At 42.0% G+C, this 26616-nt stretch overlaps 2 protein-coding genes and 2 pseudogenes across 5 annotated transcripts in view; 1 reads left to right on the top strand and 3 right to left on the bottom strand.

Moving 5' to 3' along the window:
* Positions 1–25214, top strand: part of LOC114109595 (tripartite motif-containing protein 26-like) — a 33365-nt gene extending 8151 nt beyond the window's left edge. The window contains exons 1-8 of one of the 4 annotated variants that reach the window (XM_060403345.1): positions 6962–7002; positions 7224–7287; positions 7877–15347; positions 17513–17743; positions 19258–19280; positions 21529–21644; positions 23776–23808; positions 24269–25214. In XM_060403345.1, coding sequence (XP_060259328.1) covers positions 15156–15347; positions 17513–17743; positions 19258–19280; positions 21529–21644; positions 23776–23808; positions 24269–24840 — 1167 coding nt within the window. In that variant the 5' untranslated portion in view covers positions 6962–7002; positions 7224–7287; positions 7877–15155 and the 3' untranslated portion in view covers positions 24841–25214. Of the gene's footprint in view, positions 1–6961; positions 7003–7223; positions 7288–7876; positions 15348–17512; positions 17744–19257; positions 19281–21528 lie in introns of those variants that run through there. The other 3 variants (XM_060403344.1, XM_042237458.2, XR_009597615.1) reach the window with 3 other exon arrangements.
* TRIM26 (tripartite motif containing 26) overlaps positions 1–26616 on the bottom strand; it is a 58763-nt gene that overhangs the window by 26121 nt on the left and 6026 nt on the right. The window lies entirely within an intron of this gene.
* LOC114109556 (heterogeneous nuclear ribonucleoprotein K-like) lies at positions 450–2478 on the bottom strand (annotated as a pseudogene).
* Positions 450–26616, bottom strand: part of LOC114109649 (brain acid soluble protein 1-like) — a 32193-nt pseudogene continuing 6026 nt past the window's right edge.

The raw sequence follows: 26616 nt of genomic DNA, 5'->3' as shown, positions 1-26616 counted from the left end.
CAGGGAAAAATATCAAATTCTGGGATATGGGTATGGCTGTCCAGATTGGTGGGACTCCAGTGGTCCATGAGCTCTTCAAAATGCTGGGATTTTCAAAGGGGCAAAGGTAAATGAATGGTGAAAACGCAAGAAGCACCTGCCTCTGGATGGATGAACCCCGCCCCGAGCCCCCCACACCTACCTCCGCAGTACAAAGGGAAAGATCTTCACTTTTAGGTCCAGGAAACCGGAGGCCTGCCTGGGAGCAACGGGGTCCCGCGTTGCCAGGCGACCACAGGGCTCACCCGAGGTAGCCCACTGGGACTTGGTAGACGTGAGGGCCGCCTTCTTGGCCAGTCTCCGCTGCATTACTTTTGTTCTTCTGACTGATTCGTAAAATAGGCCTACCAGTGTCTTTGAGCCCTGCCTCACAGGATTGTTGAGGATCACAACACGGTACAAACAACTTATTTTATTTTATTTTTATTTTTTTTTTTTTTTAGGTTCACTAAATTTATTTTAAAAATCATAAAACGTTTCTTACAAAAGAGCGTTACATTCTGCACACTGCTCTGAATAGATGCCAGGGACATATGGACTACTGTTACTTTTCCTCCCTGTCCCACCACCCCAAATGTTACAGTGACCACAAAGCAAAGTGTTCACAATAATTACATGGGGGGACTTCTTTAAACCACCAACAATGAACAAAAATTAAAATTCACTCACTCTGCTGCTGTTTCAAAATTTCAATGTTAGTTTTTGCACACCCTCCCCCACCCCCACCCTGTTTGTAAGGAACTAAAACATTACATCTGGTGAACAGCAAAGATTTCACTACACCTCAAATGCAGAACACCTATGAAGCAGAGGAATGTTGGCTTTTTAAACAGAAGCAGATAAAAAAAAAAAGATGCAGGACTCCTTCAGTTCTTCACTAGTCTTAGAAAAACTTTCCAGAATACTGCTTCACACTGTTCTGCAGCAAATACTGTGCATTCTGTATCTGGTCCTGTGTTCCTGTAATGGTAATGATCCGATCTTCGGATCCTTCTAAAGGCTCATCAATTTTGATCGAAGCTCCTGACTCATGACGGATTTGTTTAATCCGCTGACCACCTTGCCAATAATAGATCCAGCCAAATCTTTGGGAATAGTTACTTGTGTAGTAATAATAGGTCCACCAAGATCACCATATGAGCCACGACCCCTGCATAGGAATAATCATATCCAGAGCCACCCTGTGGTTCATAAGCCATCTGCCACTCTGATGGGCTCCATGTATCTATTGCAGAATCCCAGGTTTCATCAGCACTGAAACCAACCATGCCATCATAACGGTCTCCAGGTCTTCCTCTTCTGTCATAGGCCATTAGATCTCCTCCTCTAGGTGGTGGTGGTGGTGGAAGAGGAAGATTCCGAGCTCTACTACCTCCCGGCCACCTCGTCCGGGAGGGGTGGAGGAGTCCTCGACGAGGGCTCATATCATCATAATCTCTTCTGGAGGGAGGCATGGGACGCCCACCCCGACCAGGTGGCATTCTGTCAAAACCACCTCTTCCCCGCATGGGAAATCCCACAGGACGTCCACGGCGGTCATCAAACATCATTGTAAAACCACCATAATCATAGGTTTCATCATAAAAATTGGGATCATAAGGCTGAGCGCGTCCTTTGATGGGAGACTCTGATATAAGATCAAGGATGATCTTTATGCACTCTACCACCCTATCAGGTTTTCCTCCGATAAGAACGACTCTGTCAGTAGATTGAGGACAACATTCCTGGAAAAGCTTGATTGTTGTCTGAGTGTTCTCTCGAAGTTCTTTGATTTTAGCACCTTTGACTCCAATAATTCCTCCTGCCAGACTCTGATGAATCAACAGTCTCAACTCGCAGTCAAAGTCGCTTCCTTTATAGTGTTGGTAATTTAAGCATTCCACAGCATCAGATTCGAGCGGGAGCTGGCTGGTTGCAGTGGGTGATGGCAACTGCAGGCCCTCTTCCAAGGTAGGGATGATTTTCTTCAGAATTTCTCCAATCGTTTCAATATCAGCACTGATACTCAATATGCGCTCGGGGCCACTGCTGTCTGGGACTGAAACACTGGCATTGTAGTCTGTACGGAGAGCCTTAATATTCTTGCCTCCTTTTCCAATCACTGCCCCAGCATTCTTGCTCTGAAGCAGAATGCGTAATTCAACCATCTCATCAGTGTTTCTAGATCTTTTAAAAGCTTGTTCCTCTTCCATATCTTCAGCAGGGCGTTTACCAAATTCGCCATTGGTTTCGGTGTTGGGAAAGGTTTCCTCTGGCTGTTCAGTTTCCATTTTCTTGTATTCAAGGGACACACCAATCAGTTATTAAATATATCCTTCCAGGGCAGAACTGAAGTGTTCTGGGCGGGACCAACTGACACCCTAGTGCTGTAGTAGCCCGGCAAGGGTACCGTCCCTATGCCGCCGCGCCTCCTCAGCCGGTCACAGCTAGACAGAGAACAAGCGTAGGCCCCCCCAAACAACTTATTTTAAAAGCATTCGTAGCCAGTGAATCCCCCTGGTGTCTGGGTTTTCCTTTTCCCCAGCTGACCTGGGCGAGAGTCAAGTCCACGGACACGGAGGTCCCTGAGGAACCCTTACACCTAGTTGTCTGCCCAGTGGAGGCCTTTCCGGACGGTCCGAGAGGCGAGACTGAGAGGCCCGGAGGCACTGGCAAGGCTGGGGTTGCCTGGAAGGGCCTGGCAGTGGTCGCAGAGGCTCCAGCAGAGCCCAGTTACTGAGGTCTTGTCCGTGATTGCCTAGTGGCAGGCGGCCCAAGTGAGTGCAGGGCTGGGCCGGAGGGGCCGAGGGTGGGGTGGGCCAGATGCTGTGCCAGTGGGTGCACTGCAGAGGAGAGAGAACCAGCATTCTGTAGGGTATTTTGCTTTCCAGAGTGATTTTCATTTATTTACCTGACCTCATTGAATCCTTTCTGCAGTCCTCTGGGATGTACGGGTTATTATTATTATCTCCCAGTATGGGAATGATGGTGGTGCTGGAGGAGAGCTTCATGGCTGGGTTAAGGCCAACTGATGCCCTAAGAACAGCTTTACAGTGGTGCCCCTTTGGCTTTTCCATGGTTTAACATGGCATCTTAAGAATACTGAGCCTATCTATCCTATTAATATAGTGTATTTCACCATTTACCTAGATTTCTTTCATGTTTTTTGTAATTTATTAGCTTATGGCATAAAGATCTTACACATATTTTGTAAGATTTGTATTTATTTCATGTTTTATGGTACTGTTGTAAATGCACTTTTAAAAAATTGTCAGTCTTCACTAGTCCATTTATTTGTGTATATTAATTTGTAAAACTCATTTATTCTGCTTCATTTTTGTAGGATCTTTGGCATTTTCTTCTCTACTACCCCCCCCCCACCCTGCCCCCAGACTTTATTGAGCTATAATTGATATATAAATTTAAAGTGGTTTCCCGGGCAGCACAGTGGTAAAGAATCTGCCTGCCAATGCAAGAGACACAGGTTAGATCCCTGGGTTGGGAAGATCCCCTGGAGTAGGAAAAGGCAACCCACTCCAGTATCATTGCATGGAAAATTCTATAGACAGAGGAGCCTGGCAGGCTACAGTCCATGGGTTCACAAAGAGTTGCACACGACTGAGTTGCACAAAGAGTTGCACAAGTTTAAAGTGTACAGCGTGCTGATTTGAAACATATTACAATATGATTACCATCATTGCTAGCTAGCACCACCACTGCATCACATAATTACTGTTTAATTTTTGTGGTGAGATTTAAGATCTACTCTCTTAGCAGTTTTCAGTTATACAGTACAGTACTGTTACCTGTGATCACAATGCAGTGCATTAGGCTCCCAGAACTTGTTCATCTTCTAACGGGAAGTTTGTACCCTTTGACCAACATCTTTCTGATCCCCCCCAACTCTCCTAGGCCCTAGTAACCTCAATTCTATACTCTATTTCTGTGGGTTGTGTTTTTTAGATTCCACATAAGTGATATAGTATTTGCCATTCTCTGTCTGAATTATTTCACTTAACATAGTGCCCTCAAGGTCCATCCAAGTTGTCACAAATGGCAGATTTCCTTCTTTCTCATGGCTGAATAATATCCTATTAGATATATTATACTGTATATTAGGGCTTCCCTGGTGACTCAGTGGTAAAGAACTCACCTGTAATGCAGATTCCCTGGAGAAGGGAGTAGCAACCCACTGCAGTATTCTTGCCTGGGACAATCCCATGGACAGAGGAGCCTGGTGGGCTATAGTCCATGGGGGTCACAATAGTGTCAGACATGACTTAGCTACTAAACAACAACAAAATTTTATATTAATATATGGAGGACTTCTCAGGTGGCTCAGTGGTAAAGAATCTGCCTGCCCACGCAGGAGACACAGAAGTGGGTTTGATCCCTGGGCTGGGAAGATCCCCTAAAGAAGGAAATGAAAAACCCACTCCAGTATTCTTGCCCAGGAAATTCTATGGACAGAGGAGCCTGGTGGGCTACAGTCCATGGGTCACCAAGAGTCAGACATGACTGAGCAACTGAGCACATACACCCATTAATATATATATCTCACCTTCTCTATCCATTCATTCATAGAGGGACACTTAGGTTGTTTCCATATCTTGCCTATTGGGAATAATACTGTAAAAACATGGGAGTGCAGATAGCTCTTTGATATCCTGTTTTTATTTCCCTTGAATATGTACCCAGAAGTTGGATTGTTGGATCTATTGGTAGTTCTATTTTTGCTTGTTTGAGAAATCTAATAAACCAAGCTCATAGATACTGAGAACAGATTGGTGGTTGTCGGAGGTGAGAGAAGGGTGGGCAAAATGCATGAAGGTAGTCAAAAGATGCAAACTTCCAGTTATATGTAAGTTCTTGGGATGTATTATACAGCATGGCAAACAAAAAAATGTATATTCAGCTGCTACTGCACGTCTGTTACGCCCATTTAGACTAAAGTATGGTTGAAGTCCAATGTTTCTGATTTTCTGTCTAGATGGATGTCTGTTCATTGCTTGAATATTGAAATCCCTTGCTACTATTTTATTGTTGTCTATTTCTCCCTTCAGACCTGTTAGCTTAACACATTTAGGTGCTTTGATGTTGGGTGCTTATATATTTATAATTGCTGTATTCTCTTGATGAATTGGGCTTCCCTGATAGCTCAGTTGGTAAAGAATCCACCTGGTTCAATTCCTACGTTGGGAAGATCCTCTGGAGAAGGGATGGGCCACCCACTCCAGTATTCTTGGGCTTCCCTTGTGGCTCAGCTGGTAAAGAATCTGCCTGCAATATGGGAGACCTGGGTTGGGACAATCCTCTGGAGAAGGGAAAGGCTACCCCCTCCAGTATTCTGGCCTGGAGAATTGCATGGACTATGTAATCCACAGGGTTGCAAAGAGACACAACTGAGCAATTTTCACTCACTTGATGAATTGACCCCTTTATTATTATATAATGACCTTCTTTATCTATTATTGTTTTCAGCTTAAAGTCTATTTTCTCCGATACAAGTAAAGCTGCCTTCACTCTCTTTTGTTTTCTACTTGCGTGGACTATTTTTTCTCCACCCCTTTACTTTAAGCCTATGAGTGAACTTACAGCTGAAAGTGAGTATCTTGCAGGCAGCTTATAGTTGAATTTTTTTAATCCATCCAGTACATTTTGACTGAAGAATTATATATGTTTACCTTTAGGGTAATTATTGATATGTAAGGACTTACTGATACCATCTTATTGATTGCTTTCTGGATGTTTTGCAGTTCCTTTTTTCCTTGCTGCCTCCCTTTGTGAATTGGTATTTTCTGTGGTGGTATGCTCTGATTTTCTTCTCTTTATCTTTTGTGAATCTACTCTAATTTTTTGTTCTTTATGGTTACCTCAAGGCTTACATAAAACCTCTTGTAGATGTTATCAGTCTATTTTATACTGAGAGCAACTTAATTTCACTAACATGCAAAAACTCTACCCTTTTACTTCTCACCTATTTACACTTTTAATGTCAAATTTTACTGTTGGGAACCAGCGTGAGGAACTCCGCCCATGGTAAAGGTCATGAGGAAGGAAGCTTGGCATACGCAAAGGTGTGATCAAGCCTCAGGAAACCCCCTGTTCCCGAGCATCTACCCCCAAAACCAGAGTACTTTACAGGGGCCTCTCCCCATAACCATTTCTCCCGGTGAAGGAGTTAACTTGCAGCTCCAGTTAATAAAAATTCCTGGGTGTGACAAGAGTGTTTCACCTTACGAACTCTGAAGGTTCTCTGGCCTGCCTGATCAGGCTCGTCCGGCCGCATGTGATTGTTTACAGCCTCCCAACTGTGAGAGGCACGGGATTTTTTTTTTTTTTTAATTGTTTAACTTTATTACTGTTGCACCATTTATACAATTACATATAATTTCAATGCGTCCATTGTACATTTTTTTTGTTTTTTAATTTTTATGTTTTTCCATTTTCCAGTGAGTGGTGTGTTGGTGTCTGTGGCACAGAATGGAAGAGAAAACTGGAACTGCAATGAACGCGGACTTTTTTTTTTTTCCACTGACCAATAAACAGAACTACAGGTGCACCCAACCACGGACATGCATTAACTCGTCATGAGAAATCTAGGGAGGCTAAGTAGGATGAGAGAATGTTTGTTATTCCCAAAAAGACCAGGGGAGGAAAAATGGAGTATTGGCATCAAGATACATGTGGACAGGCTACGGTGGGCTGTCTGAAAGTTGGCATTCATCCACAACATTAAAAAAATATCAAAATAAGAAAGGCTGTAAATGAAAAAGAAAACACAGAAAATACTGCTTTCATAAACATCTGATTGCCTTGGCACAGCCCTGCATCACTCCCCACCCCCTGCCCCTTGCAGAAAGACAGGATGTTCAGATCTTAGAGGCAGGATCGCATGTGACCCAAGTTCAGGTACAAAAGATGTACTGCACTTTCAGACATTGATCTTGAAAATCCAGGGCTGATCGGTAGAGTTGACTGAAGGTATATTAGATATTTCCCCACAAAAATACTATTTGGATTCTCCCCACCCCCTCCCTCCCTTTGATGGGACCACATCCTTATTCTTGGGCAATACATATGATTGCTTCTGATTTGAAACAAGTTAGTATAGGAGACAGAGAGACAAGAGAGAGAGAGAGAGAGAGACAAGAGAGACAGGTCGTCGTTAAGCTGTATTCTTTTTTTTTTTTTTTTTTCCATAGGCTGTCCTTTGTTACTCCTTCACTGCTACGGTTTGATCGGAATTAGCTGCCGGGGTCTCAGCAGGTTTGACCTCGTCTGCGGGGGCTGTGGGGGCCTGAGCCTTGGGCGTGGTACTCGGCGCTTCCGTGGCTGCCGGCGTCTCCTTGGAGGATGGGGCAGCCTCAGTGCTGCTGGGTTTTGAATCTGAAGCTGGGAGGAGCGGCGGGAGCCTCAGTCTTTGTGGGGTCCCCTCCCTCCTTGCTCCTGTCATCCTTGGCGGGGGCCGCGGGCTCCGCTGCCTCGGCCTCCGAAGCTTTGGGGGCATCGCCGCCAGCGGAGGGGCCTGAGGCGGCCGCCGGCTCCTGCTCAGCATCTCTGGGGGGCTCCGGCTTGCCCTCAGCCCCCTCCGTCGGTTCAGGCTCTGCCTTCGGGGTGTCTTCCTTGGCCGCCTCGGCGTCTTTCTCACCTTCCTGTCTTCGGGCTTGTTGGCGGCATCCTGGGCCTCCTTCTCCTGCTTCTCCTCTTTGCCCTCCTTCACCTCTGCGGTCTCGGCAGCTGCCTGGGTCTCATTCTCCTTTGGGGTTCCCTCCTCTTCTGTCCCGGCTGCTTCGGCCTTCTTGTCTTTGTCCTTGGCCTTCTCATCATTGACATTGTACCCCTTCTTCTTGCTCAGTTTGCCTCCTATCTTGGAGTTCGGGTCTGGGTGCCTGTGGCCTCCCAGAGGTGAACGCGGTGCCGCGGAGGGGCCCGGGTCGCTGGGCGTCATCCGGCCGGGTGCCTGGCCGCTAGGCGGGAGGCTCTCTCCCCGGCTCAACGGCGGGGAGCCGGGAGCCAGGAGCCAGCTGTCGCTGCCCCACGGGATGTTTTAAAACTTTCTAAATACAGACTCTTTTGAGAAGTTAGAAGATCATTAGTATAGTATTAGTGGGTTGATTAGGAATTATATTGGTGAAGGGTTTTTTCTTCATTTGTCGTGCCAATAATTACTGCTAATTCCCTGCCCTGGGTGTGACAAGGATGTCTCAGGGCAAACCTCTCTGCTGACAGACTAGCTCATGTGACAACCTCTCAACCATAAACAGCACAGAGAGTTTGGAGTATTAGCGTAGGGCTTTTTTCATTGATGAGTCAATGATTGCCATCAGGCCTCCATATCCTTAGGCACCTGGGAATGTATTAATCAATGTATTTGGAATATAGAATAGGAAATATAGTAGTTTTTTGATGTTAGCAATACTAGACTTTTTGAGTTAATGAATTTTCTCTTTTGTTATAGATCCCTGTACTTTGTTATAAATCACTATGCTATGTAAAAATGTAACTTTATCACTATCTTAAGACAAAAAAGATTTTAAGGGGAACATTGGTGAACGGTTTACATTTGTTGAGCCAATATTTGCTGCTAAATCTCCATATTCCTGCCCTTATAATGAATATAACTAGCATATAGGAGAAATAAGTATTAACCTTTAAGATTAATTATGTTAAACCTTAGGTTAAGTAAATTCCTTTCTTGATTGTAACTCACTACACCCTCACCCTATAGGAATGCAACTTTATTTGGAGGGTGGCACCTGATTTAAGAAAAAAAATCACCCCTGGAAAAATAAGTTTTCTGGTTAACTGACCGGTATCAGAAAGGGCCATAAAATGTCAGCAGGTCTCATGGCTAGAAGATGATGAAACTCATAAGACCTTTGTATAATTTTATATGAAGCACCTGGTTGTGACAAGGGTCAGGTCTGCTGACCCCCGCATGACTCTGTATTCATCCCTGTGTATAACAAAAAGGTATATAAACAAACCTGAAAAATAAAGAAATTGGATCAGTTTCTGGAAAGACTGATTCCCCTGTGTCGTTTCTTTCTTGCTCCCCGCTTTCCTGGCTGAATTCCCATCTGAAATGTGGGTACTCACCAAGCCTGCTAATTCTGCCTGGGCTTCTGAGATTGGACCGGGGAGGCCTCAGTGCCTCCTCTGCTTCGGGAGAATGGAAAGACGCCTGTGGCCTACGTAGGTGGTGATTAGTATTCCATGTAAACCAGTTGTTCAGCCTCTTTTCTCCATTAATTCTCCTACTACACTATCTATTTCTAATCTCCCTCTATATCTGTAATTAAATAAGTTTTTTCCAGGACGCCGACTCCGTCCCCACCTTCGAATCACCCTGGATCCACCGGGGCTGGACCCCGGCATTTTACCTCTTTTGGTATTGTGTATTTATTAAGAAATTATAGTAACTGTGTAGTTATTTTTAATGTTCTTGTCATTTAACCTTTATGCTATAGTTAAGTGGCCAACACACTAGCATATTACAGTATGAGAGTTTTCTGAATTTGACTATTTATTCACTCTCTACCTATGTGTTCTATGTATTTGTATGTTTTCATATTACTAATTAGCATCTTTTCATTTCAACTTGAAGAACTCCTTCTAGCATTTCCCGTAAGGAAGGTCTGTGTTGTGTTAGTCGCTCAGTCGTGCCCGACTCTTTGCGACCCCATGGACTGCAACCCACCAGGTTCCTCTGTCCATGAGATTTTCCAGGCAAGGATACTGGAGTGGGTTGCCATTTCCTTCTCCAGGGGAACTTCCCAACCCAGGGATCTGGGGTCCCTGCACTGCAGGCAAATTCTTTACCAACTGAGCTACAAGGGAAGGAAGGTCTAGTGGTGATAAACTCCCTCAGTTTTTGTCTGGTGAAGTCTTTCTTTTTTAAATAGTGTTTTGTAAACATTTTGTGTGATTATATTGTTTATTTATTGGGCTGCACTGGGTCTTCGTTACTGTGCGTGGGCCTTCTCTGGTTGCAGCCAGCAGGAGCTCCTCTTGGTTGAAGTGTGCAGGCTTCTCATTGCAGTGGTCTCTCTTGTTGTGGCACACGGGCTTAGTTGCTCCGCAGCATGAGGGATCTTCCTGAACCAGGGATTGAACCCATGTTCCCTGCATTGGCAGGTGGATTCTTAACCACTGGACCATCAGAGAAATCCCATCTGGTAAAGTCTTTTTTTTCCTTTTTGTTGTAAATTATGTTTTTACTTATTTTTTAATTTATTTTTTTATTGAAAGATAATTGCTTTACAGAATTTTGTTGTTTTCTGTCAAACCACCTGGTAAAGTTTTTGTTGTTGTTTAGTTGCTAAGTCATGTCCAACTCTTAGCGGCCCCATGGACTGTAGCCTGCCAGGCTCCTCTGTCCGTGGGATTTTCTGGGCAAGAATACTGGAATGGAGTACCATTTTCTTCTCCAGAGGATCTTTCTGACCCAGGGATCAAACTCACATCTCCTGCATTGCAGACAGATTCTTTACTGCTGCACTACCAGGGAAGCCCAAAGTCTTTGTTTCTCCTTAATAAAGGACAACTTTGTCAGATAGAGACTTCTCAATATGTAATTGACATCTAATTCTTGAATATATCATCCAACTCTTTCCTGGCCTATAGAATTTCTGCTAAGAAATCTACTGCTAGCCTAATAGGAGCAGCTTTGTAGTTTAGAGTCTTCTTTTTTCTTGCTGATTTTAGGATTCTGTCCTTGTCTTATATTTTTGGCAGTTTTATTATAATGTATCTTGGAGATCGTTTCAGACTGAAGTAATAGGGTGATCTAATAGCTTTATGAACTTGAATACGCAAATTTCTCCCAGGTTGGGAAAGTTTTAGCCATTGTTTCTTTCTTTATTTTTTTAATTTTATTTTTTAAATAATTTATTTATTTTAATTGGAGGCTAATTACTTTACAATATTATAGTGGTTTTTGCCATACATTCACGTGAATCAGCCATGGGTGTTCATGTGTTTCCCATCCTGAACCCCTCTCCCATCTCCCTCCCCATCACATCCCTCAGGGTCATCCCAGTGCACTGGCCCTGAGCACCCTGTCTCATGCATTGAACTTAGACTGGTGATCTATTTCACATATGATAATATACATGTTTCAGTGCTATTCTCTCAAATCATGCCACCCTCGCCTTCTCCCACAGAGTCCAAAAGTCTGTTCTTTACATCTATGTCTCTTTTGCTGTCTTGTATATAGGGTCATCGTTACCATCTTTCTAAATTCCATATATATGCGTTCATATACTGTATTGGTGTTTTTCTTTCTGACTTACTTCACTCTGTATAATAGGCTCCAGTTTCATCCACCTCATTAGAACTGATTCAAATGCATTCTTTTTACTAGCTGAGTAATATTCCATTGTGTATATGTACCACAGCTTTCTTATCCATTCATCTGCCAATGGACATCTAGGTTGCTTCCATGTCCTGGCTATTGTAAACAGTGCTGTGATGAACATTGGGATACATACGTCTCTTTCAATTCTGGTTTCCTCAGTGTATATGCCCAGCAGTGGGATTGCTGGGTCACATGGCAGTTCTATTTCCAGTTTTTTAAGGAACCTCCACACTGTTCTCCATAGTGGCTGTACCAGTTTGCATTCCCACCAACAGTGTAAGAGGGTTCCCTTTTCTCTGCACCCTCTCCAGCATTTATTGTTTATAGACTTTTTGATAGCAGCCATTCTGACCAGCGTGAGATGGTACCTCATTGTGGTTTTGATTTGCATTTCTCTGATAATGAGTGATGTTGAGCATCTTTTCATGTGTTTGTTAGCCATCTGTATGTCTTCTTTGGAGAAATGTCTATTTAGTTCTTTGGTCCATTTTTTGATTGGGTCATTTATCTTTCTGGAATTGAGCTACGGGAACTGCTTGTATATTTTTGAGATTAATTCTTTGTCAGTTGCTTCATTTGCTATTATTTTCTCCCATTCTGAAGGCTGTCTTTTCACCTTGCTTATAGTTTCCTTCATTGCCCAAAACTTTTAAGTTTAATTAGGTCCCATTTGTTTATTTCAGACCTTGTTTCTTTAAATAGTTTTTCTGCCTCAGTCTCCCTCTCTTCTCCTTCTGGAACACCAACAATTCAGATTTTGTTTCTTTTGGTGGTGCTGTTGCACACACGTTTGTGATTAGCATATTATCTTGGAGAAATAACCCCTTTATCATTATGTAATAGTCTTATTTATCCCTTGTAACATAGCCTGTTCTGAAGTCTACTTTATTTAATATTAACATAGCTACTCCAGCTTTATTTTGATTAGAGTTTGCTAGATGGTACACTTTTTTCAATTCTTTTACTTTTAAAGATCTATATTATTATATTTAGTATCTAACAATAATATAGATATTTAGAGATCTATATTACTACATTTAACTTTCTATTTGGAGATAGAACATAGTTTTGTCTTTCTTATAAACCATTTTGACAATCTTGTTTAGTAGGTGTATCTAGACTATTCATATTTAATGTAATTATTAACATTGTTGAACTTGGGCCCACTATTCTATTATTTCTTTTGTACCCTATTTTTTTTACACTTCTACTTCATTTTTCTTGCCTTCTCTTCATTTATTTCTAATACTTTTAAATATTCCAAGTTAATTATCTGTTAGCTTTTGACTATATCTCTTCATAGTATTTTTCGGTGTTGGTCTCTGGGTTACAGTATACAGACCTTAGAGTTAAAAAGCTAAGCAGAGTTAAAAGTTTGCAACTTCAAATAAAATGTTGAAGAAGCCTTACAACCTAAAAGAAGCCTTACAACCATATAGACTTTCCCTATAATTGTCTTATGTATTACATCTACATAATCTCTCTAATGATATTACAATTTTTGCTTCCAACTGTCCTACATATCTTAAAGAACTTGTGAGGTGTAAAATAAGCTACTGTATTTATCCAAATGTTTACCATTTCTGTTGCCCTTTCTTCTGTTCTCTTGTTATTCCTGAAGTTCCGAATGTCCCTGTGGAATTTCACATTAGCCTGAAGAACTTGCATTAGCAGTTCTTTCAGGGCAGGTTTACTGGTGATAACATTTTCTCAGTTTTCTTTCATCTGAAAATATTTATATTTTGCTTTCATTTCTGAAGGATATTTTACTGCTGTAGAACCCTGGATTGACAGGACTTTTCACAGCACTTTCCAGATGTTTCTCCCACTGTCTGTTGACCTTTATGGCTTCTAACAGGAAATGTGCCAGCATCTGAATCATCCTTCCCCTCATTGTGATGTTTTTTTTTTTTTTCTGATTGCTTTCAAGAATTTTTTCTTCATCTTTGCTTTACAGCAGTTTGATGATGGTGTATTTGGGGTGGTTTTTCTTTAAGTTATTCTTTTTGGCATTTGCTGAGCTTCTTGAATCTGTAAATCTGTGTCTTTTGCCATACATACTTGAGAAGTGTTCAGCTAACTTTTTCTCTGTTTTTTCCTTTACCAATTTCTTTTCCTGGTACTCTAATGACATGAACGTTAGACCTTTTGATATTTCATATGCTACTGAGTTTCTGCTTTTTAGAAAAAAATTCTATAATAAGATATAAAATTTTTATTGCACCTTCTTCAAGTTCATTGACTTTTTTTTTTTTTTCCTGTCATCTGCATTCTACTGTTAGGCCATGCAGTGAAATTTTTATGTCAGATATTCTATTAATTCAGTGACCAGATATGGGAGGTGGTAGAGAAAGAATGAGGTGTCTAAAATCACGCCTAGGTTTTAGCTTGGGTAATGGGGTAGTTGTTGGTAGCTCTTACCAAGGAATAAGAACAATGAGGAAAATAATGCAATTGGAGATGTGAATTTAAGCTGCAAGTGGTGACTCAATAGGCTTCTGTGGCTCCCTAGAGTTTGCATTTCTGGGTAGAGGTCAGGGTTAGTGATAAAGTTGGTGTGGCTTAAATTAGGGATTTTCAAATTATCGATTGCAATAGCTTATATCATGGCATCAATTTTATGGGTTATAACCAGCATTTTAAAGATGGACTGCAGTTTTAAAAGTCAGTAAATGATATTGAACAAAACTCGTGCTTTAGCATGTGTGTGCATACGCATGTATGTGCATGTGTTAATTTGCTAGACTGGGATGTGAATGCGTTTCTAACTGTGATGTTTCCAGAAATGTTTGAAAACCATCAGTTTAAATCATAACGAGGTTTACAAGGCAGCATATGAATAAAAGACCTATGGTTGAACCTAATGGTTTCTAATAATCTAAGTCTCATGTTCTCAAATGAGTTTTAAAATATAGCCCTAAGGTTTTTATAATTATAATTTTTTTGGCCACACTGTGTGGCATGTAGGATCTTAGTTCCCCAATCAGGGAACAAACCCATGCCCTCTGCAGTAGGACTGCAAATTCTTAACCACTGGACCTAAGCCCTAAATTTTTGTAATTCCTATTCTTTACTATTGAATCATTTACTATTTACTAATCTTTACTATTGAATCATGCTGCTCTGCTGGAGAAGGCTGCGCAGCCTTATCGGGTTTTTACTAAAGCTGATCTACTTAGAGTGAGGGAAATTCCTTAGACTTTATTAGGTATTTACTTTCCCAATACTATAATCTTCTAGAATACTCACACGTATTAGTACCCTTTAAAATGTTTACAGAAAAGCTGACTGCCTGAAACTAATACCAGGGTAGCTTTGCAGGCTGGAATCTGTTCTGAATAGTGGTCTGGAAGGAACTTTGGATTTGAAGGGAAATGGGAACAGTTTGAACATAAAAACTATTTTCTCATGAGTTCCATTTTAATGTTGAAAAAATTCACAGTTTCTGGTTTTCCTTCGTATCCTCTTAGAAGGTCACTCTTTGTTTTGAGAAGGAGCGCTCTGCAGGGTTCCAGCGCTGCTGTCTTGGCCCCTGCCTCTCCTCTGAGGAAACTGGAGGACGAGGTGCTGTGCTCTGTCTGTCTTGACTACTAGAAAGAGCCCGTTACCATCGACCGTGGTCACGTCTCCTGCTCTCACCGCATCATTAAGGTCTGTGAATCTGCTCAGCAGCCATTATGTTGTTCTCTCTGCAAGACAGCCTTTGAGAAAGAGAATATCTGCCATGTGTGGCAGATGGCCAGCATAGCGGAGAACACCTGGAGGATGAAAGCAGATGAGGAGAGACAACCCAGGGAGGACCGACCACTCGCGCAGAGAGCGGAGCAGCTGTGCGGGCAGCATTTGGAGAAGCTGCATTACTACTGCAAGGATGACCAGCGGATACTGTGTGTCACGTTGTCGGGAGTCCCGGGAGCACAGGCACCACGCTGCTGCTCTGCTGGAGAAGGCTGCGCAGCCTTATCGGGTAAGAAGCTTGCTGGACCCCAGCTCTGTTCTTGGAGCCAAAAAAGTTCTATTGTACCTTCAGAACAAGGTCCAAAATTTTTTAAATAAACACTTTATTGAGGTATAATTGACACACAAAAAGCTGTCCATATATTTACTGTATGCAGCTTAAGTTTGGGGATAAGTATGTCACTACCATCAAGGCCAGAGACATATTCATCACCTCCCAAAGTTTCCTCCCACCCAATTTATTATTGTCTTACTGTGTGTGTGTGTGAGAGAGAACACAGCGTAAGATCTATCCTGTTAGCAAATTTTAACTATACAACACAGTATTGTTATCTGTAAGCACTGTGATATAGAGTAAATCTTCAGAACTTACTTATCTTGCATAACTGAAACTTTTCCCCTTTGACCATCGCCTCCCCGTTACACTCCCCTCCAGCTGCACCGCCATTCTACTCTGCTTCTTCGAGTTTTAGATTCCTCATACAAGTGAGATGATATGGTGTTTGTCTTTTGTGCCTGGCTTATTTCACTTTGCATAATATCCTCCAGGTCCTTCTGTGTGGTTGCAAATGGCAGGATTTTCTTCTTTTTTTAAGGCTGAGTAAGATTTCATTGTATATATATGCCACACTGTCATTATCCATTCATCCCTTGGACATTAGGTTGTTTCCATAGCTTGGCTGTTGAGGATAATGCTGCAATAAACCTGGGAGTGCAGATGTCTCTTCAAGACCCTGATCTCAGTTTCTTTAGATAAATACCTAGGAATAGGATTTCTGGATCATATGGCAGTTCTATTTTTAGTTTTTTGAGAAGCATCTGTTGTGTTTTCCATGACTGTGCCAGTTTCCGTTCTTGTTAGTAGTGTACCAGGGTTTCCTTTTCTTCACATCTTCACCAATACTTGTTATCTTTCATTTTTTTAAATAATAGCCATTCTAACAATTGTAAGGGGAAGGTTCAAATTCTGTAGCATGGTAAGTTCTTGGCAACATGTATTCTTTTAATTTGAATAATAAACTGGTTTGTTTTCATATCTTTTATAATAGCAAGTCTGTCCCACTGCCTTGATGTTTTAGTTTCTGAAACATCTGATCAAGCCTCAACCAGCAGTATGGATGGAATACCAGTGCTCTTGATAGCTGTCTTGATACTTAGCTTCAAAGTGTGTGCTTCATCTGTATTATAAAAATATTTTTGAGAATATTGCATCATGTATGAATTTCCTTTCAGAATTTAATCTCAGGGAAAATATTATTTTTTTCTGATGTACCAGTATTTTTCCTCCTGTCTGTGAAAGGATTACATGAATCGCTATTTCCCTTTTGTCCTTGGTTAACAGGACTCTTAAAATCAATTTAGTCATTTACTCAGTGATTTGGAGTTAGTATATATATTTTCCTTCATTATTTTGTGGTTTTCTTTTTTATTTCTATGTTATCAATTAATTTTAATATAAATCATCTATATTTGTGGTGGAAAGACTGTAAATATAAAAACTACACTATAAGTCTTAGTAGCTGTAATGATAATAAATTTTATTTTATCTCACTTATTTTTCTCCCAGTTTTATTGAGATGTAATTGACATACAGTACAGTATAAGTTTAACATGCATTTTATCTCACTTCTGAGAAGCTACTCTAAGCTAACATAGCATTCACTTTGTTTCTTCTTCATTAACCAGAATGAAAACTATTCCAACCTAGTTATCTTATAATACTATATAAGATCAAAGACTATCTGATTTCACTCTGAAATCATTTTGCAGGTGTCTTTTGAGGGCATTTTCATCTTCATCTTGAGATTATTCATGTTTCCCCCCACCCCCACAAGGTAAAATTCTAAACCATCTGAAGATTCTGAAGGGAGACAGGGACAGGATTCAGAATTTTCAGTCTACAGGAGAAGATGAGATTCAGGCCCTGCTGGTATGAGACGTTTCGGGTGAATGTTCTGTGTACCTGTGTTCGGTGGGAGACAGAGTGTATGTGTATGTGTCTGTGTGTGTGTGTATGTATGTATGTTGAGGGGAGGGGGCATAATGAGGGATGAGGAGAAGGAGAGTGTGATAGAAGGGATTCTTGTTCTGAACTTATCCCCAGAATTCACAAATGTTCTGGTGTTTTCCAGCCTCTCAGGAGAAATCCTCTCTGTCTTTCTGCCTTTACCGTAGGCAAAATTCCAGAGCTACAAGCAAGGCAGAGCAGCAGTGTTTGCGCAGGGCCATCAGTTCCTGAGAGAAAGGGGGCAGTGCCTGCTGGAGTGGCTGGAGGGAACGGAGCGACAGCTCACTGGAGGGAGGAACAGCCACCTCGCCAAGGGCTCTGCGGAGGTCATCCGGCTGGAGACCCTGATTTCTGAGTTAGAGAAGAAGGCTCGGCAGCCAGCACTTGAACTTTTGCAGGTGAGGGACCAGTTAAATTGTACCTCTTGCTCCATTAGCAGGAGATCTGGGCCAGGAGTCAGGAGAGACAAGGTTTTGTTCTCATTTGTTGAGTTCTTGACAGGTTAATTAGCAAACCTGTAGGTTGTAAGTCTCAAATCACAGTGGGCAGGAGACTGCAATATGCACGGATGTTACACTGAGATAGTAAGATCTGTCAGTCACTTTAGTTCAGTCTCTTAGTCGGGTCAACTCTTTGCAACCCCATGGACTGCAGCACGCCAGGCTTCCCTGTCCATCACCAACTCCTGGAGTTTGTTCAAACTCATATCCATTGAGTTGGTCATGCCATCCAATCATCTCCTCTGTCGTCCCCTTCTCCTCCTGCCCTCATTCTTTCCCAGCTTCAGGGTCTTTTCCAGTGAGTTGGTTCTTCACATCAGGTGCCCAGAGTATTAGAGCTTCAGCCTCAGCATCAGTCCTTCCAATGAATATTCAGGACTGATTTCCTTTAGGATTAACTGGTTTGATCTCCTTGCAGTCCAAGGGACTCTCAAGAGTCTTCTCTAACATCACAGTTCAAAGCATCAATTCTTCAATGCTCTGCTTTCTTTATGGTCCAACTCTCACATCCATACATGTACATTTATAATTATAAGAAATAATTGAGTGTTAAATCTTATGATCAGACTGGAAGCCACAGGAATTCTGGAAAAGGCTAGTCAGGGAAGGCTTCATGGATGAAGCAGCTCTTAATGATAGCCTTGAGGAAAATGTAAAGATTTGTGTTAGCAGGAAAGAGGAGTTGAACATTCCATTTGTGGAGGTGCATTGGTTAAAATGAAGCACATGAATGTGATAATAAACTTAATGAGTGTGATAATAAAAAGGTGGGTGTAGGTGCAGCGTGCATGTCCGACTCTTTGTGACCCCACGGACTGTAGCCCATGGGCTCCTCTGTCCGTGGGATTTTCCAGGCAAGAATACTGGAGTGGGTCAGCCATTTCCTCCTCCAGGGGATCTTCCTGACCCAGGGATTGAACCTGAGTCTCCTGTGGCTCTTGCACTGACAGGAGGATTCTCTACCACTGAGCCACCTGGGAAGCCTGCAGGTGCTGAGGAAGAGCATTTGGAAGATAGGAAGGTACATAGAGTGAAAGAGGCTCCCTTTCTGGAGGAGTCAGCTTAAGTGAAGAAGAAGTTAAAGGGAAGATGGGCTAGGTAAGATGGAGCCAGCTGAGTAGAGGCCTTCAAAGGCATTCTGAGATTTCAGTCTTAATCTGATAGACAATAGAAGTCAACAGATCAAGCAAGTTTTCCTGGAGAGGATATTCTAGACTCACATGGAGGAAAGGAAGGGGAAACGTGTCCCCATAAACTGATACCACAGTGGAGAATAGCACAGGTCCAAGCCCACCAGAAAATTCTCTGTTCAGTCCTATTGTGTACCCATTCCCAGCGAGCTCATCATAAGGAATGGCGTCAGCTCCTGGGAACCTTATTTCCATGACAGTCTGTCTTCTCTTCCTTTCTAGGACCCAAGTGACATAACAAGCAGGTAAGTGCTGCTTGCTTTATGTTTTTAACCACTCAGGTGTTCCTTTGTTTTTTCTTTCTGTCACTGTAACTTATTGAAATTTGGCAAGGGCTGAAAGGGGTTATTTGGAAGAAGAGAGGTTCTTCTAGAAAGTGTAATATGAAAGGTATTCCACAGAATGTCCTAGAAAAATTGTCTTGAAACTTAGGATGGTAAGAGGATAGGCAGAGTTGAAATGAAGGAGATTGTGGCAGAGTATTTGAAAAAATTTAAAATACACATTTGTTGCTAAGACCCAGTGTTCTTTCGTTCTTTTTATTCCTGTTTGGTTCCCAGCCCCCTCTCCTGGCTGCTCTCCCTCACATTTGGTAGAGCACGTTTCTTCATCAGATTGCCCTCCATGCTTGTTAGTGATGGTTTCCTGCTCTCTGCTGGCTCATAAGAAGAAGACACTTATATGAGTCACAGGGATAATGGTTTCTTTGGCAGTGGTTCTCAGGCAATGTGTTAGGCATTAAACACTGACAGTTTTCAAAAACCATACTCATAACGATAGGCAGAAGCTTTGAACAGAGATAAAAGCCAAGTATTTTGAGAATACACAGTTCATTCCAGAGACACCAGGACTGTTGGCATAATCTAAGTATTTACCATGGACCAGTTACCAGGTGGGGAAAGGAGATAGGCTGCCAGATTCTAGCTGGGGAGACCAGACAGAGACTGTCGGAGATGAGTAATTATATAAGAAATGAGGGTGTTACAGAATGTGTAAGACTTCTTGCCCTAGAGTATTTTGTCTGATATCAGTAGTTATTCTAGTTTTCTTTTGATTAGTGTTTGCATACTATTGAACTTTTTATTCTTTAACTCTCAACCTATCTGGGCTGTTACTTTTATGTATCTCTTATAAGCAACATAAAATTTTGTTTTCTTTTAAAATAAATTCATCTGACACTTTTTAATTGGAATATTTAGTATTTATAGCTCCTGGAAAACCACCACTTTCATTTGTAATTTAAAAAGTATCTGCAGTGTTTGACAAATAATATCCTTACATTTTATTGTTTATATCTGAATATGTTTTGTTTATATCTATTTTTGCCTTCTCTACTTGCCTTTCTCTTTTTTCTATTTTTAATATATTTTTGTGTGTATATATTTAGGAGCCTTGTTTTTGAAATATGCTATAATTTCTAGTCCATAGTATTTTTTGTTGTTTTCTAGATATTTTAAATTTTTAAATTTCATTTGCTATTTCATATAAGACTTGTTTAAAAAAGAGGACATCTGTCAGTGGTGCTGTGTTTTTGTTTTTCTAACAGCTTTATGTTTCATAGTTTTTATATTTTGTGATCAGACATGTGTGTTGCCATTTCTACTATTTTGGACTTTATCAAGACTTTCTATATTGTGTGTTTTAAATTTTTGGACAGTCCGACTCTTTGCCACCCCATGGACTGCAGCCCACCAGGCTCCTCTGTCCATGGGATTCTCCAGGCAAGAATACTGGAGTGGGTTGCCATTTCCTTCTCCAGGGGATCTTCCTAACCCAGGGATCGAACCCAGGTCTCCTGCATTGCAGGCAGACGCTTTAACCTCTGAGCCACCAGAGAAGCCCCCTTTCACTTTCACTTTCACTTTCTATGCACTTGAAAATAAGGTACATTCTTTGTGTTCTTGGAATAGGATTGATATATCTCCATGAGGTTTTCCTTAGTAATTTTGTTATTTAAGTATTTTGTTTTGATACTTAAGAGGGCCCAGATAGCTCAGTCGGTAGGTCAAACATCAGACTTTTAATCTGTTTAAGTCCCTGTTTAGGTATAGCTCTAGGATTTTAGGCTTCCTTGGTGGCTCAGTGGTAAAAAAAAAAAAAAAAAAAAAAAATCTGCAGGTTGATCTCTGAATTGGGAAGATGCCCTGGAAAAGGGAATGGCAACCCACTCCAGTATTCTTGCTTGGAGAATCCCATGGACAGAGGAGCCTGGCAGGTTGCAGTCCATGGGGTCTCAATAGTCAGACACAACTTAGCAACTAAACCACCATAAATGACATGTTGGTGGATAGAGACTCCTTGGATCATGGCCCTTTCTTCAGATCTCTATATTCTTCTCTCTCACTCTGATGTCGAAACCAGCCACTTGGAAAAGCAGCTTTTCCTATCTGCCTCTTTGGTCCATTATTGGTATTTGCTCACATGAGTATACTCTGACGGTGGGAAACCATGCCTTTCTCTCAGGAGTACTTACTGTGACTTCATTATCTCTAGATACCCTCAGAAGAAGTTCTGGATTGAAAAGCCTGTCAGTCCTGCAATCAGAAAACGGATGGAAGAATTTTCAGATAAATGTCTTTGTTTAGGGAAAGGACTCAGAGGATTCCATGGTAAAGGAGGGAGTTCTGAGCCTAGAAAACCTCCTTTCTTTCTCTGAAATGTTTCTTTAAGTTTTGATCGTGGCTGCACCTTCTCAGAGTTCCTGCATGTCATTCACACCAGGCAGGGACACTGGGGAGGAAATCTAAGTCCAAACCATGGAGGCTTCCATGTGATAGTCTAAGACTGTTCCATAATGTAGAATCATAGTTAATAGTTCTCAGAGTTGATAGAAATATATTTCATATCTAACAATGAGGTAAAAGAAGATTGGGAGGCTATGGAAAACAGTATGGCATTTCCACAAAATTTTAAACACATAATTACCATATGATCTAGCATTCCCAATTCCCAAAGAATTAAAAGCAGGCACTCAAAGAGATATGTGCACTCTCATGTTCATAGCAACATTATTCACAATGAACAGGAAGTAGAGCAACCCAAATGTTCATCACTGGATGAATGCAGAAATGGAATGAGGCATAGGCAGACAATTGAATACTATCCAGCCTAAAAACGGCAACCCACTCCAGTATTCTTGCCTGGAGAATCCCAGAGACAGAGGAGCCTAGCGGGCTGCCATCTATGGGGTCGCACAGAGTCGGACATGACTGAAGTGACTTAGCAGCAGCAGCAGCAGCCTAAAAAAGGAAGGAAACTGTGACACATACTCTAACATGGATGAACCTCAAGGACAAAATGCTAAGTGAAATGAGCCAGTCACAAAGAGACAAGTACTATGTGATTCCATGTATATGAGGTCTCTAAAAAGAGGAGAGTGAAAAAGTTGGCTTAAAGCTCAACATTCAGAAAATGAAGATCATGGCATCCGGTCCCATCACTTCATGGGAAATAGATGGGGAAACAGTGGAAACAGCGTCAGACTTTACTTTTGGGGGCTCGAAAATCACTGCAGATGGTGACTGCAGCCATGAAATTAAAAGACACTTACTCCTTGGAAGAAAAGTTATGACCAACCTAGATAGCATATTCAAAAGCAGAGACATTACTTTGCCGACTAAGGTCCGTCTAGTCAAGGCTATGGTTTTTCCAGTGGTCATGTATGGATGTTGGACTGTGAAGAAGGCTGAGCGCCAAAGAATTGATGCTTTTGAACTGTGGTGTTGGAGAAGACTCTTGAGAGTCCCTTGGACTGCAAGGAGATCCAACCAGTCCATTCTGAAGGAGATCAACCCTGGGATTTCTTTGGAAGGAATGATGCTAAAGCTGAAACTCCAGTACTTTGGCCACCTCATGCAAAGATTTGACTCACTGGAAAAGACTTTGATGCTGGGAGGGATTGGGGGCAGGAGGAGAAGGGGACGACCGAGGATAAGATGGCTGGATGGCATCACTGACTAGATGGACACGAGTCTGAGTTAACTCCAGGAGATGGTGATAGAGAGGGAGGCCTGGTGTGCTGCGATTCATGGGGTCGCAAAGAGTCAGACACGACTGAGCGACTGAACTGAACTGAAGGTAGTGAAATCCATTGGAACAGAAAGTGGATTAGTGGTTGCCAGGTTACAGAGGAGGGGGAAATGAGGAGCTGCTGTTTAACGAGCATAGAGTTTAAGTTTTAAAAAATGCAAAAGTTCTGGAAACTGGTTGCACAAAAATTTAGATATACTTAACATTAATGAACTATACACTTAAAAATGGTAAAGACAGTAAATGTTATGTGTTTTAACCACAATTGAAATAAAATTACATAGTGAGAGAATGACTCTAAAGAGGTTTCTTTGAGAGTGGAGAGAAATAGAGTGGTTTAGGACTAAAAGTTTAGGATTTAGTTTAAAACAGGGTTCAGCACGTGTTGCCATGGATATTCACATGAAACTGTTTAGACTGGACAGCTGTGGGTATCTCCTGAATTAATTCCTCTGTTTCATTTGAACTTTGCTGATCCCCTGTTAATTGCTGAAGTTATATGAGATACCATAAGAGAGTTTGACTGAGAAGCTGTGGTGCCAGAGCTGCTTCCTGTCAAGAATTCCCAGGTGGTCCAGCGGGTAGGACTCCGTGCTTTCACTGCCATCGATCTGGGTTCAATCCCTGGTCTTCCTGAAAGCCGAGCAGTATGGCTAAAGAAAAAAAAAAAAAACAAGAATTGCTCACTGTCCTTTTGTTCTTTTACTCTAGGAAAATTGATGAGGGATCTGGAATATAAGACAAGTGAGTATCTGGAGAGGATGGATAGTGGCTGAAGTTTGCAAATTACCATTTTCCTGTGAAGCTTTTATTACTTATGGGTCAGCTCCTTTGTTTTAAAGAGGAAGGTCTTCATGTGGCTAATGTATCCAAATTCTTTTTTTTTTTTTTTCCAAATTCTTTATCCTGAGTTCAGAACCATAAACATTTCCCCAGATTTGCTCAGCTGTAGTGATCCCAGTGCTTATCTTTTTTTCCTCTCCAGTCTCATCGCACTGCCTGAGGCCTTGAATTTTCTGTGTTTATAATTTCTAGATTGCTAGAAACTTTCTAGTTGCTAACAGTCTGAACACAAGGTCAAAGCAGTCTTTGTCCTGGTCCCCTGAGGAGTCTCCCACCGTTGTCATGAAGGCCCCAGAACCTACGGGACAAATCTCATTTGTATCTTTTGTGAGTCCACACCTTTGTCTCCTTGTCCCCACAGTGAGGAGCATCCTGAATTCCCGGCCAGCCAATGGCTACCTCGCAGTGTCTCCAGATGGGAAGAGTATGGTGTTCACTGGCTTGTGGTTGAACAAATGCCAGCGTGGTCAGCAATTTGATCTGGAGCCTGGGGTGCTAGGCAGTAAGGGCTTCACATGGGGCAGAGTATACTGGGAAGTGAAAGTGGACAGGATCTGGTGGGAAGCAGAGGAAGAAGAAGAAACAATGAGATACAGGGTTGGAAGCAGAGGTGTGTTTGGCAGTAACAATCTTGGTGGATTTACAGGCATCACTGATGGGTATCATTCTCCTGGATACAGAGAGGAGAATGAGGAGCTGGAGGAGGAACGGTCTCAGGAAAATAGAATATGGCCAAAATTCTGCCTGGTGGGGGTGGCAAGAGAGTCAGTGGTAAGAAGGGGATTTCTCAACTTCACCCCCGAGGAGGGGTCTGGACTCTGCAGCTGTCCTCAGCTGGGGTGTCTATATGCAGCAGCCCGGGGCCCTTCTAGATCCTGTCCCACTGCCCCCGGTAGATTGGAGTTGCTCTGGATCATGATGGTGGGAAGGTAACCTTTACCAATGCCAGAACTCAAGAGTTTTCTATGAATTCTCATCTGCCTTCACTGGGAAAATTTTCCCTTTACTGTGGCTTAACTGTATGAGATCCAGACTTACGCTGAGACCCTGAGGAAGACCTCCTGGCACAGCCCCAGGTTTTGTCATTTACCCTTTGTTCCTTTTCATCATTCCCAGCTCTCAGCCTCAGCTGGATGGTCCTGCTGGGTTTCTGATTGCTCTCAGACAACTGGAGCCTTATGGTAGTCATGACTCTCTTGTCCTCGCTGCTTTCTCTCTGAAATGGGGATGGTAATAGTTGATCTTTTCTCTCTAAGGGGAATGGTTGGAATGTCTTTAATGTGCTTATTAAAATGTGTGTTAACTAATTTATCTCTCCTGTTGCCTTTTACTTGGTTCTTCACCCGCCACTGAGAAAAATGTATGAGAACGAGTGACCGTATTACAGAATCTCGGCTCCTGCAACAAACAGTAATTGATGACAACATCCATATTGGTTTCTGAAGCACCTTTTCTGTCCCATAATTTCTCCTGCCATCTTCTAAGCAGTTGTTGTTGTTCCGTCACTCAGTCGTGTCTGACACTTTGCAACTCCACGGACTGCAGCACGCCATGCCTCCCTGTCCTTCACCATATCCCAGAGTTTGCTCAAACTCATATCCGTTGAGTCAATGATGCCATCCAACCATCTCCTCCTCTGTCACCCCTTTCTCCTTCTGCCCTCAATCTTTCACAGCATCAGGGTCTTTTCCAAATCTTCTAAGCGGCCTGAGGAAACGGTAAATATTTGGCAGTTCATATCTGTTTAACCTTTGACACACTATGAGATCTGAGATATCTGGCGTAAGAATGCCTTTATTTATCTGCCACGTTCTGATAATTTTTGCAGTGGGAAGGCGAGAGGGAAAACCATATAAGGTTCAGGTGTATATGAGTTTTTGGAAGTCACTTGCTTCTGAAGTCATGTCTAATGTCGGCTGTGTTTTGAGATGGTAGAAATAGATATGTAGCTTAATGTTAAATTAGTAATCTTACATATAAGTAGTAGAAAACAAATTGCCTAATTTTAGAAAAAGGAATATTAACTTTTAAAAAAGGGAAATTAATTAAACATCACGAGCATGTGGAATGCAAAGAGGGAGGGGTGTGCCTGTCTGCATGCAAATTCTGGAGGCACGTCCAAGTGACCCCCAGAGAGGTGGGAGCTGCAGTGAGAGAGGGAGGAGGTGGAGTCAGCAGGGCTTGAGAGGATTGTTGAATTGTCAGGATATAAACAGAAGACATCATGCATGAGTCCAAGCTATTGGAGAGTGGATATAGTTTGGGGGGGAATAGAAGAGGAAGATGTAAGAACACTTACGGAGCCAGAGGCGTGTTTGGCATAGCTATCTTGGTGGATTCATAGACTCAACTGATGGGTAAAGTTTTCCTGGATACAGAGGTGAGAATGAAGAGTTGAGGAAGGAATGGGCTCAGGAAATCAGTGGACAGAACAGGCCCTAGTTCTTCATGTAACTAACCCCTAAATCAAAATCTGCCATAAGCACACCAGAATAGGATGCCTGCCGGTACCCAGCAACAAAAACGGAAAGTGTTTTTGGCTTCTGTAATAAGACATGGTCTCATCAAGACTCGTGTAGTTCAGCATTCTCAAGACATGGGAGCGCATGCTAGTTGCCAAAGAACTTCCCATACTTAAACTCCTGGGTTCAAAATGTGGGGAAATTTGCTCTGATAGCTCAGTCGTTTAAAAATGTTTCGCTAGACGGC

Source organism: Ovis aries, chromosome 20 (genome assembly GCF_016772045.2).
Source record: "Ovis aries strain OAR_USU_Benz2616 breed Rambouillet chromosome 20, ARS-UI_Ramb_v3.0, whole genome shotgun sequence".
Taxonomy (NCBI): domain Eukaryota; kingdom Metazoa; phylum Chordata; class Mammalia; order Artiodactyla; family Bovidae; genus Ovis; species Ovis aries.
The sequence above is the reverse complement of the archived record's forward strand: the minus strand, read 5'-3'. Positions and strand labels throughout refer to the sequence as shown.